The sequence below is a fragment of the Sarcophilus harrisii genome, chromosome X (assembly GCF_902635505.1).
Source record: "Sarcophilus harrisii chromosome X, mSarHar1.11, whole genome shotgun sequence".
Classification (NCBI taxonomy): domain Eukaryota; kingdom Metazoa; phylum Chordata; class Mammalia; order Dasyuromorphia; family Dasyuridae; genus Sarcophilus; species Sarcophilus harrisii.
In genome coordinates, this window is record NC_045432.1 from 53,050,275 (window position 1) to 53,064,521 (window position 14,247).

At 48.4% G+C, this 14,247-nt stretch overlaps 1 protein-coding gene across 1 annotated transcript; it reads right to left on the reverse strand.

Moving 5' to 3' along the window:
- Nucleotides 1-2,218: 2,218 nt before the first annotated feature.
- On the reverse strand, nt 2,219-9,591 carry CNGA2 (cyclic nucleotide gated channel subunit alpha 2). The gene is made up of 6 exons (XM_003774834.2): nt 9,476-9,591; nt 8,534-8,626; nt 7,452-7,622; nt 5,228-5,335; nt 4,807-4,913; nt 2,219-3,645 (listed from the first exon to the last, which is right to left on the reverse strand). Exons 1-6 carry the CDS (start codon nt 9,586-9,588, stop codon nt 2,219-2,221), a joined length of 2,019 nt encoding a protein of 672 aa, XP_003774882.2. The 5' UTR covers nt 9,589-9,591.
- Nucleotides 9,592-14,247: the final 4,656 nt, after the last annotated feature.

Genomic DNA, 14,247 nt, shown 5'->3' on the forward strand with positions numbered 1-14,247 from the left:
TTGGAGAGATCCTCAATCATTTTTAATAGGATAAAGATACTGAAAACAAAAGTTTGAGAACCACTGCTCTATTCCTTCAAGACACATGAACCAACACAAGAGAGAAAATGCTGGCTCTGCCTCAACAATTCCAAGAATGATGGACTCAAGATCTATTTGACCTCTGCCTCACTGGTCCAGTGGCTTCTGCACTTGAGTTTGAGGATGCTTACAGTCTCAGTCTGTATAAGCCCCACATCATCTTTGGCTCTTCTGCCCATCCTTCACCCTACATCCAATCCTTTATAGAGTCTTTGTCCAAAGTACTTCTACTGTCCACCCCTTCCTCTCTTTTCCCACAGTCACGGCGCTGGTCTGGGCCCTATGTTAGCACTGGATTATTGCAGAAGAGGCAGCCAGTCTCCACGCTCTAGGCCTCCCTCTCTCTCCTCTGATCTCCCAAAGGTCAAGTTCCCCATAATACAGTACCCTACAGCTCTCACACCTAATTGTGTAGCAGTCCTTAGCTTCCTAGTGAGCCAATATAAGGTTCTGAAGCATGGATTTCTAAGCCCTCCATCATTTGTTTATTATTCCCCTCTTCCAAAAAATCAAAATCAATACCCCCACCCTAGGTCAGGCTCCCCACTCCAGGCCAGCAAAAAGATTTTGGGGCACCCCTTCCTTTCCATTTCTGACACTCTTCAGAGGCCCTGCTGAATCATTGACCTCCATTATTTTAAAACTGTGCCCCAAAGCTCAGCCTCCCCAAGAAAGCTTCTGACATGAAGCCCCATGGGCTGTAATCACTCTCCACGGGACTTGGGTAGTTCCGGGGTAACTATTTTATGTGGTCTTGTCATTTTTGCTTTGACACATTTATTGAATTGTCAGCTACTCTAATAGATACATTAACTTGTACAGTCATTGTTTCCACTGTACTTCCCCAAAGAGTCTGGTACCATCTTCTGTGTGAGAAATTCCCTAGCTCACCTCGTTTTGTTGGGGAATCACTCCTTTTGTTATGCCTTGATAAAGTCATCCCAACTGGGGAATTTCTCAGAGAAGGCCCCTTCACGGTCTCTTCTCCCTACAGAGCCAGAGGCAAGATTGGAGATGTATATGTGTGCGCATTGCATGCATGCACATGGGCATTATATGGATATATGTATTTGTGTGCATGTGTGTGTACATGCATGCTTGCATTTGCATGTGCATATCTATGTATTTGTGTGCATTGTGTATATGTATACTTGTATGTATGTGTATGTGCATGTGTACGCATGCATATTGGGGAAGCATCTGGAAGCATCTGTGCCTGGCTTTTTTTAGGGGGAATGGAGTGGGGGTGGGGAGAATGGAGCAAGGAAAGAGGAATTGGGGGGAGTGGCCGTTATTGAAATCTGATCATTGTTGGATGCTGGTGAAAACATCTTGCTCCCTGGCTTCCTTGCTCAATTTCGAACCAATAAGAGTATGGAGCCTTCTTTTTTCTGTTTTCCAGTGGCTTTGACAGAATCAACAGTTCCAAGCATCCCAACAGATACGGTCTCCCCAGAACCAGACCCTGTGGAGGTCGGGCCTGGGGAGCTCTCTCCCCCTAGGAAAAGGGCCTTCTGACTCTGGGAGTTGGAAAATACAAGAACTAAAAGTGAAGATTCCAAGAAGAAAAAGAAGCCATGATATAAAAGAGCCTCAGCTGGGAGTTGGGCCACCTAACTTTCAGTCCCACATCCAGCTGTATTTAACTCTAAGGAAGAGACTTCTATCTGGACCTCAGTTTCCTCTTTTGTAAAATGACTTGGTTCTACTCTAAGGTCCCTTCCAACTCCACCGTTCAAGTCTACAAAACGGTAATAATAACTGTCACTTCTGTAGTGCTTTAAGGTTACATAAAGTGCTTGCCTCACAATAACCCTGTGAGGTGGGTGGTACTACTGTTTCCCTCCCCACTTTACAGAAGAGGAAACAAAATTAAATTAAGTGATTTACCCAGGATTACACAGCAAACAAAAGCATTGGAGACAGGATTCAGATCCAGGTCTCTGATGAGTCCACATCCGGAACTCTTTCAACTAATACTATGCTGCGTCTTCAGGTTCAAAGTGGCTCTTCTAGTGCTGGGCCCGAGGCCGGAACGCAAGGTCAGATGTAGTCCGGTCCATTCTCAAAAGGCAGAGGACCACCTTAACCTATTGTCCAAATGAGCCCATGACCGGAGCATCAAAGGCTCTGGAGCTCAAGGCTTCTCAGCAGCCGTCTCCTCCTTGGCCTCCGTCCCCGGCTCGGGGGTGTCCAGGCCGTCGGACAAGTAGTCGTCCCCACTGGTCTGCTTCATCTTGGTCTCAAGGACTGTGATTCTCTGTTTCAGCTTCTGCTGGGCACCGGTATATTCGCCGAGAAGGCGGGCAAACCGAGTGTAAAGGGTTTCCATGTTGGTCTCCAGTTGTTCCAGCTTCTCCTGGACGTCTACCTCCATGCTGGCAGCCACCTCGTTCTCGTCCAGTAGCCCTTCCTTCATGAGGATTTCCCGCCCACGCTCCTCCAGGACCTTCTTGGCATCCGGGTATTCTGTCACGGCCTCCATGAGGTCGTCCTTGGACAGGCAGAAGAGATCCGAGTAGCCCAGGCTGCGGATGTTGGCTGTGCGCCTATTGCCCATCTTGCTTCCCTTGATGTTGAGGATGCTGATTTCTCCAAAGCAACTCCCTGCTGAGAGCAGGGCATATTGGGTAACACCATCATCTGCAACCACAGCCAGTTTTCCTTCCTTAATGATGTACATCTCCTTGCCGATGTCTCCTTTCCGGCAGATGTAATCTCCGGGACTGAAGACCTGAGGACGAAGTTTCAGCACCAGCTCCACCAACAGTCCGGCCTCACAGTCCTGGAAGATCCGCACCTTTTTGAGCGTCGACAGGTGGACATTGATGGCAATCTCAGCCCTGAGTTTGGCTGGCAAGTTTTTTAGGACTTCACGTTCATCCACGGTCTTCTTGTTGGTCCACAGATAGTCAAACCACCTAATGACCTTGGCTTCCATCTCTTTACTGACCTTGCGGAATTGCATGTAGTGCTTGATAGCATCGATCTTGGCCTGGAACTCAGCTCGAGTGGCATTCATGTTTGAGATCATGGAGCCCACGTTTCCCACAATTGTTGCAAAGATGAGGACACCGATCAGGAAGTCAAAGATGACAAAGAGGTACTCCTCATCCTTCACCGGGGGAGGTGTCTCTCCAATGGTAGTTAGGGTGAGCGTGGACCAGTAGAGGCAATAGATGTACTCCCTAGCCAGGTAACCGTACTCGGGATCTGTGATATTGGGGTATACCCACGTATCCACTCCAAACCCAATGGATTTGGAGATGGCATAATAAATGCAGGCATTCCAGTGGATGATGACCAGGATGTACAGCACAAGGTTGCTGATCCTGAAGATGTTGGGGTAGCTTGTCCTGGTTTCCGTGCGATCAAAGAACTCAAACATGCGAGCAAAGTGAAGGAGGCGGTTGAAGCGCAGCTCGGGGTTGTGAATCCCTACGGCAAAGTACACCACATCGGTGGGGATGATGGAAGCCACATCTAGCTTAAACTGCAGGGTGTGGATATAGTTGTCCCGGAGCTTTTTGGGGTCCTTAACAAGCAGCCCTTGCTCTAGGAAACCTGATGGAGATGCAAAGCAAGAAATTATCTCTGCCCCTCTTCCACTGGACCTGAAAACAAGTTGGATGCAAATGGAGCCCAGCCTCATCTCATTTGAATCCCTCAAAACAGGAGTTCTGAAGTGCTCGGTCTAGCACAGGGGAGAGAAAGAACCCCCTGCTAAAGCTAGGCCAGTGACTGCAATGGCCCAGATATCTTGGGAGTGGGGGTTTGGTCCCCCAGAGTCAATGAGGTCCCAGTCAATAGCAGGGCTGGGCGGAACATCCATCCCTTCCCTGTGGCTCCTGAACATACTGCCTTCTTTTTTGCAGAGCTAAATTAGAGAATTCAGGACCCATTTAAACTCCTCCCCCCCACACACACTCACACAGAGCAAAGTCTTAATATGCCACAGGCCAACCTAATTCGGGTGTTTCCAAGGAATGTCATCCAGAGGAGACGCGAGTACTCCGATGCTGAGTCTCCTAATGGGAAAGTTTCTTTCTGGGAGATTCTAATTACAGTCACCTCTCAGATTTCAATGAAAATGGACAGGAACAGAGATACGAAGAAAGTAAAATAGCCAATGAATCAAAAAATCATCTCTATTTGGCCTTGAAATGCATTCAGATCTTTTTTTTTTTTTTTTTAATAGCTGCAGCCAATTCATCTTCCCTCTTGTGTCTCACTTAGGTTAATATTAAAATTGGGCTGTTTCCTCCACTGACGTCCCCCTGTGATGTCTCACCTTGGTGTGGAGGTGACCTTGAGCTCTCAAAGACTATGCCGGTAAAATACAATCTCTGGCAGGCCCTACTCAGCTGGAAAGGGCTCAAGTACCAACCCAAGGAGAGAGTGACTGGAAGTCTGTGTCCAGAGTGCAAAGAGACTCATCCCTACGGGATCCTACGATGTCAGAAAGGACCTGAGAGGCCACCAAGTCCTACCCCCTCATTGAACAGAGGAGGAAACTGAGACCCAAAGAAGAGATGGGAAGTGACAAAGGCAAAATTTGAGGTTTGGGCATGAGGGGGTCATTTTAACTTTGATTCATTTTACCACTGAAACACACTAAGATGATCTAGCAGCGGAGGGAGCATCACCTGCCTCAGAGGCCAGAAGGCCCAATCTGTGAAAACATGAATGCCTGAAGCAACCCCTGCTGCCTGTGCTTCACGTCACCTGTTCGAAGCCTAATGAAAAGGTCAGCAATGTAGACGACGTCAGAGACGTAGTCGAGTATGAGCCACACCAGATAGTATCCCCTCTGCAGGTCACCGAAGCAGGCCCTGTGAAGGAAGGGATCGGTCAGGAAATCCAATCGTCCCCAGACAGAGTTCCCAGAAACATTAGCTTGAGAGAGCAGGCCAGTCTTTTAGGAGAGCAGCCCAGCTCTTAGGACCAAACCAGTTCCCACCTCTGGGGCTAGCATCTGCTCATCTGGGATACCCTTTAATCCTGCTTGTTTCTACGCCAGCAAAGTTAGCGGCTGGTGGGTTCTCTTGCTACGTGACAGTGTCCAGCAGAGGTGGGGATACTCTGGGATATAAAATGGGGGGGAAGGGAGAAAGAAAAACAGGGACTGGCCAGAAGTCAAGCTCACCTCGCCACCAGCAGGCACCAGTTATAGAGGACAGGCATGGCAATAACAAAGAGCCAGCGGTAGTACCAGTCCCCAGCAGGGTCAAGCACAAAGAGTTCAAATTTTTTCCTGTATAGAGAAAAACAGAAGCTCAGGGGCTGGAAGGGCTCATTCAAATGTGAAAACAGCCCTCCCCCCCAGAAGTAGTCTGCTTTCCTGCCTCCAGCGGTCTTAGGAAAGTCTCAGGAAGGACTGAACTCTCTCTTTACTACCTCCTGGACCTTGGTTTCTATACCTAGAACTTTAGGCTAAGGGGGTGAGCAGTACCAAGAGATTAGATGCAAGAAACCTGCTCAGGGAAGTTCCAGGCCCCGAGGCCTCTGTGTGTCTCTTGCAAAGAATCACACTCCCCACAAATGTTGATGAGATGCCTCCTCTATGCTAAGACTCTAACATGTTCTGGGCTAGGGGGAAGGGGGAGCCCCCGTGGCTCAGCCTCCAGCTCCCGAGAACAGGGGACCTCAGATGACCTCTCTGGGCTGCAGCTAGCGTCTGCCCACGGTGCCCCCTCTGGTTTTCTTCCCCTGATCAAGCAATCACTTCGAGACCAATTCTCTGCTTGGTGCTCTGATTACGGGGTATTGTATAATATGGAGCTGCAGACAAGCCAATTAGTTTTAATGCCCTTTACATTTCTTCTCCTCTCCCCTCCCAGGAGTTCCAAATGAATGCTACTCCTCTGGAGACAGAGCTGTTCGAAGCGGCATTTTGGAGGCCCGGGAACCCTGCTGGGGAGATGAATGCTAGACAGTCTTTCTGCCCATGACAGGCCAAGAGAGCCACAGTGGAGTGCCTTGCAAAGGCTCCCGACCTCATTAATTAGGCGGCCCTAGACAAATGACTTGATCTCTCTGAGCCCGAGTTGTTGTTTTTTTAATATGTAAAATGGGGGTAATAGAGTTTGCACCAAGAGACAGTATGGCATAGTGAATGAATAGAGATCTGGATTCAAGACCCGCCTTTGATCCTGAATGTGTGACTCTAAGCAAGCCACAAGACTACACACTAAACTGTAAATTGCAGAGCAGATATAAGTCTGCACTGGCAGAGGGCACTTCCTCACCGGAAATTCCCACCACCCAGGAAGTCACAGGGCCAGGGTCAAGATAAAATCACTTGCATCCCTTTCATCCTGGGGCTGACTGGATGAAAGTACTGAGCAGGCCCTGAAGACTTCTAAGAATGTACACCCCTAGAGTGTAGCAGAGAGAGGGCTGGATTTTGGGTCGGGGAACCCGGGTTCAAATTTGACTTTTGAGGCCCCCACCAGCTCTGAATTGATGATCCCCTGCAGAATCCTATACTCTAAACCTCCATGATCTCAGAACCTGAATCTGCCACCTCATCGATAAAGAGCAAGAAGCTCTCTGCCCTGCCCAGAGTCCCGGAATGCCCAGATCTGAGGCTGCTTGCCATCAGGACCAGCTTGTAATAGCTTTAAACCACACAAAGACTTTTGGGACACCCGTTCATATCCAGCCCCAGCCTGTTTTAATCTCCAAGCGTCCAGCAACGACCGTGCTTACACATCAGCTCCTGGGGGTCCCACGGGCATCCAAAATCCAATCCAATATGCCCATGCTCCAGCTTTCCATGTTTCCATCAAAGATTCCACCATCCTTCTTGTCAGCCGGGCTTGTAACACTGGAGTCATGCCCACTCCTCTTTCTCCTTCATCTTCCCCTCCATCCAACCATTGCCACATCATAGGAATTCTACCTCAACAGCAACCACTTTCTCCACCACCCTAATTCAGACCCATGCTACCTCTTATCTGAACTATGGCAATAGCCTCTGAATTGACTTGCTTGCTTCTACTTTCTCCCCTCTCCAATCTAGCCTCCATACATTTATAAAAACAATCTTGCTAAAAATCACAGGTCTGATGCTGCTCCTTCTCCTAGAATAGTCAGTGGCTCCCCCTTGCCTCTGGGATAAAATACAAATGTCTCAGCTTAACATTTTTAAAGCCCTTCACGGTTTCCCTACAGCTTATATTCAGACCGATTTCTCATTGCTTCCCTTCATATGCTCTCTTTCAAACTGAACCAAGCTCAGCATATTCCATCTCCTACCTCCATGCTTTTGCACAATATCCCTTGTGGAATACTCTCCCTCCTCATTTCTGCCTCTCCCGATCCCCTTAGTTCTTAAGCCTAAGCAACATGCCACAGGGGGACCTTACTTTTTGCCTTTGCCGTCGCCATCTTTGTCACCTTTGCCATCGCCCTGCTGAGTGGTCACAGTTTGGAGCTCGGGCCCACGGAACCTCTCAAGGAATGAATCAGGTCTTGGCTCTTCCTCTCGGAAATTCTTATTGGCCCAGTCTCTCAAGACTCTGACCAGTCGAACAATCCTAAAGGAGGAAAAAAGAGCCAGTGGTCAAAGTGGGCAGGAAATCCTGGGAGTGAAGGCCTCTGTAGAAAAAGCAAACTACATAGCTTTGTGCCTCACATCCTGAGTCTGCTATCAACTTACCTATGGGCCCTAAACAAACTGGGCTCTGGCCTAAGAGGATGCTCAGGCAGGATAGGGATTCTCTAGAGCCTTTGTTTCCTTGGAGAATGGAAACCCAGGGAAGTGGGTGGGGTTCCTGCTCATCTAACTTGTCCCAAAAGCAGCCCCAGCAAAAGTTCCACATACAGCATTTGGAGGGCTCCTTCTTTCATTACTGTGGGTAGGTCACAAATCCAAGGAGATAGTGGCCAAACTCCAGGCTCATGTAGGCCTACACTTCCATTTGGGCAGGGGAAGGGAGGGACCCGGGACCTGTGATCACAGAGAAAGCAGTCTCTGCAATAGCCTGCTCAGTATACCCAGGAAAACCAAGGGAAATCATACATGCCTTTTGGCATAGGTTTGGGGAAAGACAACTCTAACAGGGCAGCAGAAAATCATGGGCTTTTAATCTTCCAAAGTGAAGACATGGGATCATGGCCAGATGAGCAGCGAGCTTTTGATTTGACCTTCTCTCCCTTCCCACAATGTTTTAAGTCACTTGAGTCTGCAAATTAATCCAATTCTTGTTTCTTTATTTCATATCAAACCTTGCACACTTGTAACTTGTTCAGATGTTCACGGTGGGTGGGAGAAGGGCAGGGATTACCATAGAATGGGAAGCTGAGGACAAAAAAGCTTAGTGAAAGGGTATTCTCTTTCTCAAGAGATTAAAAACCAGTGGATGAGCTGGAAGTTCTAGGGTCTTGGTGCCCAGGGAGTCCTAGATCTCCCTTTTTACAGGAAGTTGCACTCTAAGCTTGACCATACCTTCGAAACCCCCCTCTACCCTGTTGGGGATTGTCCAACGCCGCCAGCCTCTGCAGCTCCGAGGAGGTGTCGTCGTCAGCTGCCGACTGCGGCCTGAGGAGGGAAAAGGGGTCAGCTTGGCAGCAGTGGGCTCCCGAGTCCCACCCAAATGCCAACAGCGGCTGCTTTCAGGGCCTGGACTCGAACCACAAGCAATCTCAGCAGGAGTATCTGCACAAGGCTCCTGGGACACAGATGTTTCAGGGCAAGAAGAGGAGAAAGGATTCTTCTTGCCATGGGTCCCTCTAAACCCCATTCCCTCTACTTCCCTCTTACCATTGCCATCTCACTGTACAACAAGCTGGGGTGGACAGAGGACCCATATTATATGTCCTTATGCCCTCTCCCAGCATGAGTCACCGGCAGAATAGGATGGAGTCATTGCTTTACACTTCCATCCTTTCAACAAGAAGTATCAGGGCCAAGATTATAGCCCCTCCCTGGACAGTTCCCTATGTAGTACCCAGGGAATCAAACCCTTGCCTGATCCCTGGACCAGGATACATGGGAGTTCCCTTTCCTAATTCCATTCATCCCAGAATTTTCTCCAGCTGACCTCTCCAAGTGATCTCAATATTCTGTTAGGATCCTTTGGGCCAGAAGTGGGTATGACTTGCCTGGGTCAGCCTACTTTCTCATAAGACCAGCCAGAGGAAAGATAACAAGCTTCCACAGAACGTGACCTCTCTGGGCCCGACTCCTGGATGACCATTGGTCTCTGTCCATCCTCTTAGACTTCAGAGTATTTTTTATCCAGTATTCCTAAGGAATGGGCCAGAATGGGCTTCCCTCCTCCTTCTCCCTGGAATCCTTCTAGGTGTCTCATTTTGCCCACTTCGACCTCATAATCACTAGCCAGACACCTCCCTCACTGTGACCATGCAGGCTCATCCGGCTGCTGACCTGCTGGTCCTATGTTCGGGCTCATCCTTGCCATTGGCTTTGACCGACGGGGGCGGGTGATGGTTGTGGTTATTGGCCGGAGAGCTCTTCACGCCATTCGTTTTTTCCGACATCCTCCATGTAAGGAACTCCAAGAAGTAGCAGACAGCAAAGAAGTACATCATCAATAGTCATCGATAACATTAAGGTCAAGCAAAAGGAGAAGAGCTGGGGATGGAGGAGTCCTGGAAGAGCAATACTAGTCAGGAACGGGGAGCTGTCCAGCTCCTGCCTAGAGCTCTTGGCCATTCCTCCTAGCATACCGGCCCTTCCATGGGATAATGGATCATGTGATTCATAGAAATGTCACAGGGGCTGGGGGGCAGGGAGAAAGAAATGGAAGACCCTTTATTAACCCCCAACTTGCCCCTTCCATGGGGTCCTTCTGCCCTGCTATGCTCCCTGCCTTCCCTACCCCAGCCCATTCCTGGCACAGAGAGTGTAGGGATCCTTCTCCAGCTAACTGTGGTTGCTGACATCGTTCCCATGGTGACCACAGGTTCCCCAGGCCCTGCTGAAGCCACAAGCTCCAGGGTAGCTACCACTCATTGCTCTCAGTGGGGCTGTGACACCTGGATAGCAATAAGAGACCCCAGGGGAAAAGAGTAGTTTGTTCCCAAACCCCCTCCCTCCTAAGGCTCCCAGAGGAGCGAGGGCTTGGCTTCTTGTCATGGAAACCAGGCAATGAAAACAAACCTAAACTCAAGTGTACCTGATCGCTCCGGGCCAGGCAATTCCATTGGCCTGGGCCTGACTGGCTTGCCTAGTTCTCCTCATCTCCTCCTAACCAACCCCTCAGCTACCCCTACATACCTTTCAACTATCTCAAACTCAATTCGACTATTACCACAGTTGAGACCTAACTTGAGATGAGGCTCATATGGGTTATGTCCTCACCGGGCCCTTCTTCCCCTTGGGGACAGATCCCTCTCTAGGGGCATCTGTACTCTGCCCCCCTCCCCCAGACCAGGCCATCCTCCTCCTTTTTCCCCTCCTCCAGACATATCCAAAGGTGGCCTTTCAGAGATGAGATCCTTGGGACACAGTATGATAAAGGGTTTAGAGTTCTGGACATGGAACCAGGAACATCTGGGTCCAAATATCACTTCGAGTATTTAATAGTTGTGTGACCTTGGGCAACTCACTTCACCTCTTCAGGCCTCAATTTCCCCTTGTGGAAAATGATCAAGCTGTACTTTGAGACCTCTTCCAGCTCTAAAGTCTATTATCCTATGAAGTGGAGAAAAGTCTCTTTTCAAGCATTCTCCCTCCTTTTCAACTACCCTTCAGGTTTGAGACCTAGAAACGGAGACCCGGATGACTGGGGCACGTACCAAGCTTAGTTGACATCCATATTAGCGTTTCCTTAAACGATTCCCCCTCCATGCCAGATGTCTCTCTTCTCTGCAGCCTTTCTGTACCCCTGTATGATATCCAGCTACATTCACTCACACAGTGCTTTGCCAAGATTTGAAACACAGAAATACAGAGCTGCAAAGGACCTTAGAGATAATATAATCTAGGGATGAGAGGTTTCTTTTTTTAATTGAGCATCAAATACCCACAGAAAATGTGCCCTTAATGACTATTTTCTTAATTTAAATGAAAGAAAAGATGGGGGGAAGCTTCTCCCTCCAGATCTAGTCCAACCTATATATTATACAGAAAAAAAAAGTGAGACCCTCAGAGAGACAGAGTCACTTGCCTGAGGTCATCTAACAAGTTAAAACCAGCCTAGACCTCGAATCTGTTCCTCCCAGACCAGTGCTCTTTCCTCCCTATGGCATGGGTGACCCCAAGAAAGAGGCATGGGAGCTCGGGAATTAGTGCTGCCAAATGCAAAAGACTTCAAAACCCGAACAAGAGACAAGAATAGATCAAGGAAGGGGCATATTTACCTGTGATGTGTATAGAGATCACTTCTGTGAGAGTTACAATGAGAATATTAAACTAGAGAGATAAAGGGGAAGGGAGAGAAGGAAATGATCACAGCCTATTTAATCATGAAAGGCAACTGGAATTAGCACAGATTTGGTCAGATACTCCAGCAATGGGAGAAAGAACAGGCATTCCCTGAGGCTAGAAAGAGGTGGGTTTAGATCAAATAAAAAGAAGTCCGCTATTACACTCTGGGAATCAACTTTGGCACTCATGGTCCCGGAAAAGCGGCAAAGGGGGGGGGGAGGGGAACAAAGCCATGTGAGGGAGTTTCAGAGTTAAGCCATGGCTGATCTACCACGATGAATCATTCTTAAGAAGAACTGGGGATGTCTGGGACGTGCTCCGAGGTTGCCATTGAGGAAGGTGGGCCTGCTAGCCTATGCTCGACTGCTTGGTCTGTCAAGGCCAGAGCTACTTGAGCTGGACCGGGAATCTGTAGTGATGCAGCTTTTAAGATTAGGCTTTGCTGAACACGGGCATTAGACTCTGCCCTTTCTGCTGCAGTGTCTGAGGAAATCGGAAGATCTAAATGGTAGCCTTTGGAGATGAAGGGGATATCCCATAAGGAAAGGGTTACTGGTTAACTGGGGTTGCAATATGGTGGAGGGTGGGAGGAGTTTCCCTTCCAAAAGCAAGACAGGAAGGGCATGGGTGGAAGGGGGGGGGGTGATCAGAGAACAGGCAAATATAGGAAGACCGAATCCAGGACTAACCAGGGGCAATTTAGCTTCATCCTTTTGGAACACTGAAATTTCCAACTGAAGCTCTATCCACGGTGCTGCCTTTATATAAAAAGTCAGGCTGCAGGTGGGGGTGGGAGCGGGGGAATCCTCTTCCTCTCAAGTAAGAAGTTTGGACATTAATAAGTAAAGCTAAATCTGGGGCGAGACCAAGCGCAGGCATTCAGTTGCTGGGATGCATTTCCTTGCTACTTCTGAGGGTGGGATTTGTTCTGCAATTTGCTACCAAATGCCATTTTCAAAGCCCTTTACTCTGGAAGCCCAAGGGGCTCCCAGTACCACTGGACTAGGGGCATCCCGCCAACACCAACCCCGTGGCCCAGTCAGCCCAAGAACCTTGCCGCCATGGGTGGGGAGGATCCCAAGAAGGTGGTTTTGGGGCCATTTGCCCTCCATTTGATGGGAGGCCGCTAACAAAGCCTTCATCAACTTCCTCCCGGATACAGTGAGAGAACAGAAAGCTGGGGAAAGGAGGATTAGAAGGAGGGATTAAGAAATCCAAGAGGGAAAAGAAATCAAGAAACAAAAGGAAAAGGAAACCAAATATCCTTGATGGTCCAGTACCAAAACTCTGAGCCCAAAATGACAGCACCCTGGGGGAAGAGATATCCATCTCCAGATTTGCTACACTTATTGGACTGAGAAGGCGGCTCTAGCTCTGCACATTTTGCTCACAGAAATGCAAATCTATACCGGGTAGATCAAAACACTCCCGAAATGTTACGGCTCCCTCACGAAATTTCTGTCTCATCCTGGGCCCTCCCTTCTTCCTGACCTGCTTCTATATACTTTCTGGAGATGCAGGCTCCCTCAGGAGATGACTTCTAGTGGTAGCACTGCTCTTAACTTGATGTGAGTCTTTCTCTTCTCTGGGACTCAGTTTCCCTCTTTGTAAAATGGGGAGGTTAGCCTGGAGTAAGAGTTCTTGATGGTTGTTTTGTGAGTCCAAGACCTCTTTGCCAATCTGATGAAATCCATGGACCTCTTCTTTTAAATGCACAAAACCAAATTCATGAAATTAAAAAGGAAGCCAATTATATTAAAATTCTAAAAATTAAAATATATGGATATATTTTCAACAAGATCATGAACCCCAAGTGAAGAGCCTTGAGACCAGATAGTACCTAAGGCTCCTTTTCTGGCCCTGGCACGGTGCAACGCCTTCACTTCCGGTCTTCTGCGTAGGGGAGGCAGAGGAGTCAACCGCTGACCCAAACTTGACTCAAATAGAATTGGGAAATGTTTGACAAAATAAATAAAAATACAGTATAACATAGATGATGTTAACATGGATTTCTAAGTCAATATGTGACCCACAGGGACTCTTAATATATGATTTAGTGTCCTCACCATTGGTCTAAAGTGTCTGGAGTTTAAATGGCTTTGAATAATTTATAATTCACTCCCTAAGGAACTATTAGAACCGTGGAACTCCAAAGGGTTGAGGGATTTTAGGGATTATCGAATTGAACACACACAATTTACGGAAGCAGAACTGTGACCTAGAGGTCACTGAGGTCGCCTCGTGCAGAACTGGGACTTTTAAGCCCAGGGCTCACGACTTCAAGACCGCCGCCTATTTTCCTTTGGAACCACATCATGCTGCTCCTCCACCTTGATTTTTTGCCATATGTGTGATGAGGGAGCCTCTGGGAATGAGCCCGGAGGGGACGGGGGTCTACTTGGTAGGAGAAAAAACAAAAAAGTGCTCAGTGCTGAATCCCTACCAAAGCAACGGTGCAGGAGATTTGCTTCCAGCCCAGCAAATTATATATTCAATCGAACTAATCACACTAATTGACTAATCACATCCCAAGCACTAGAATATAAATGACCCTGAAATAGTTCAATCGAGGCCCCCGTCACCGGGCAGCGGCCAGGGCTTGCTCTTCTATGGGCACAGCAGACGAGGAATATCTGCCTGGAGCGGCGAGCTATAGAAGGAAGTAAGGGGGGAAGCAGAGGGTCCAGAATATGAGGAGACCATCAAAAGGAAACTGTAGAAGCTTTGGGGAGGTTTGCAGCTCTGGTCAAATACAACAGAGCCAAACA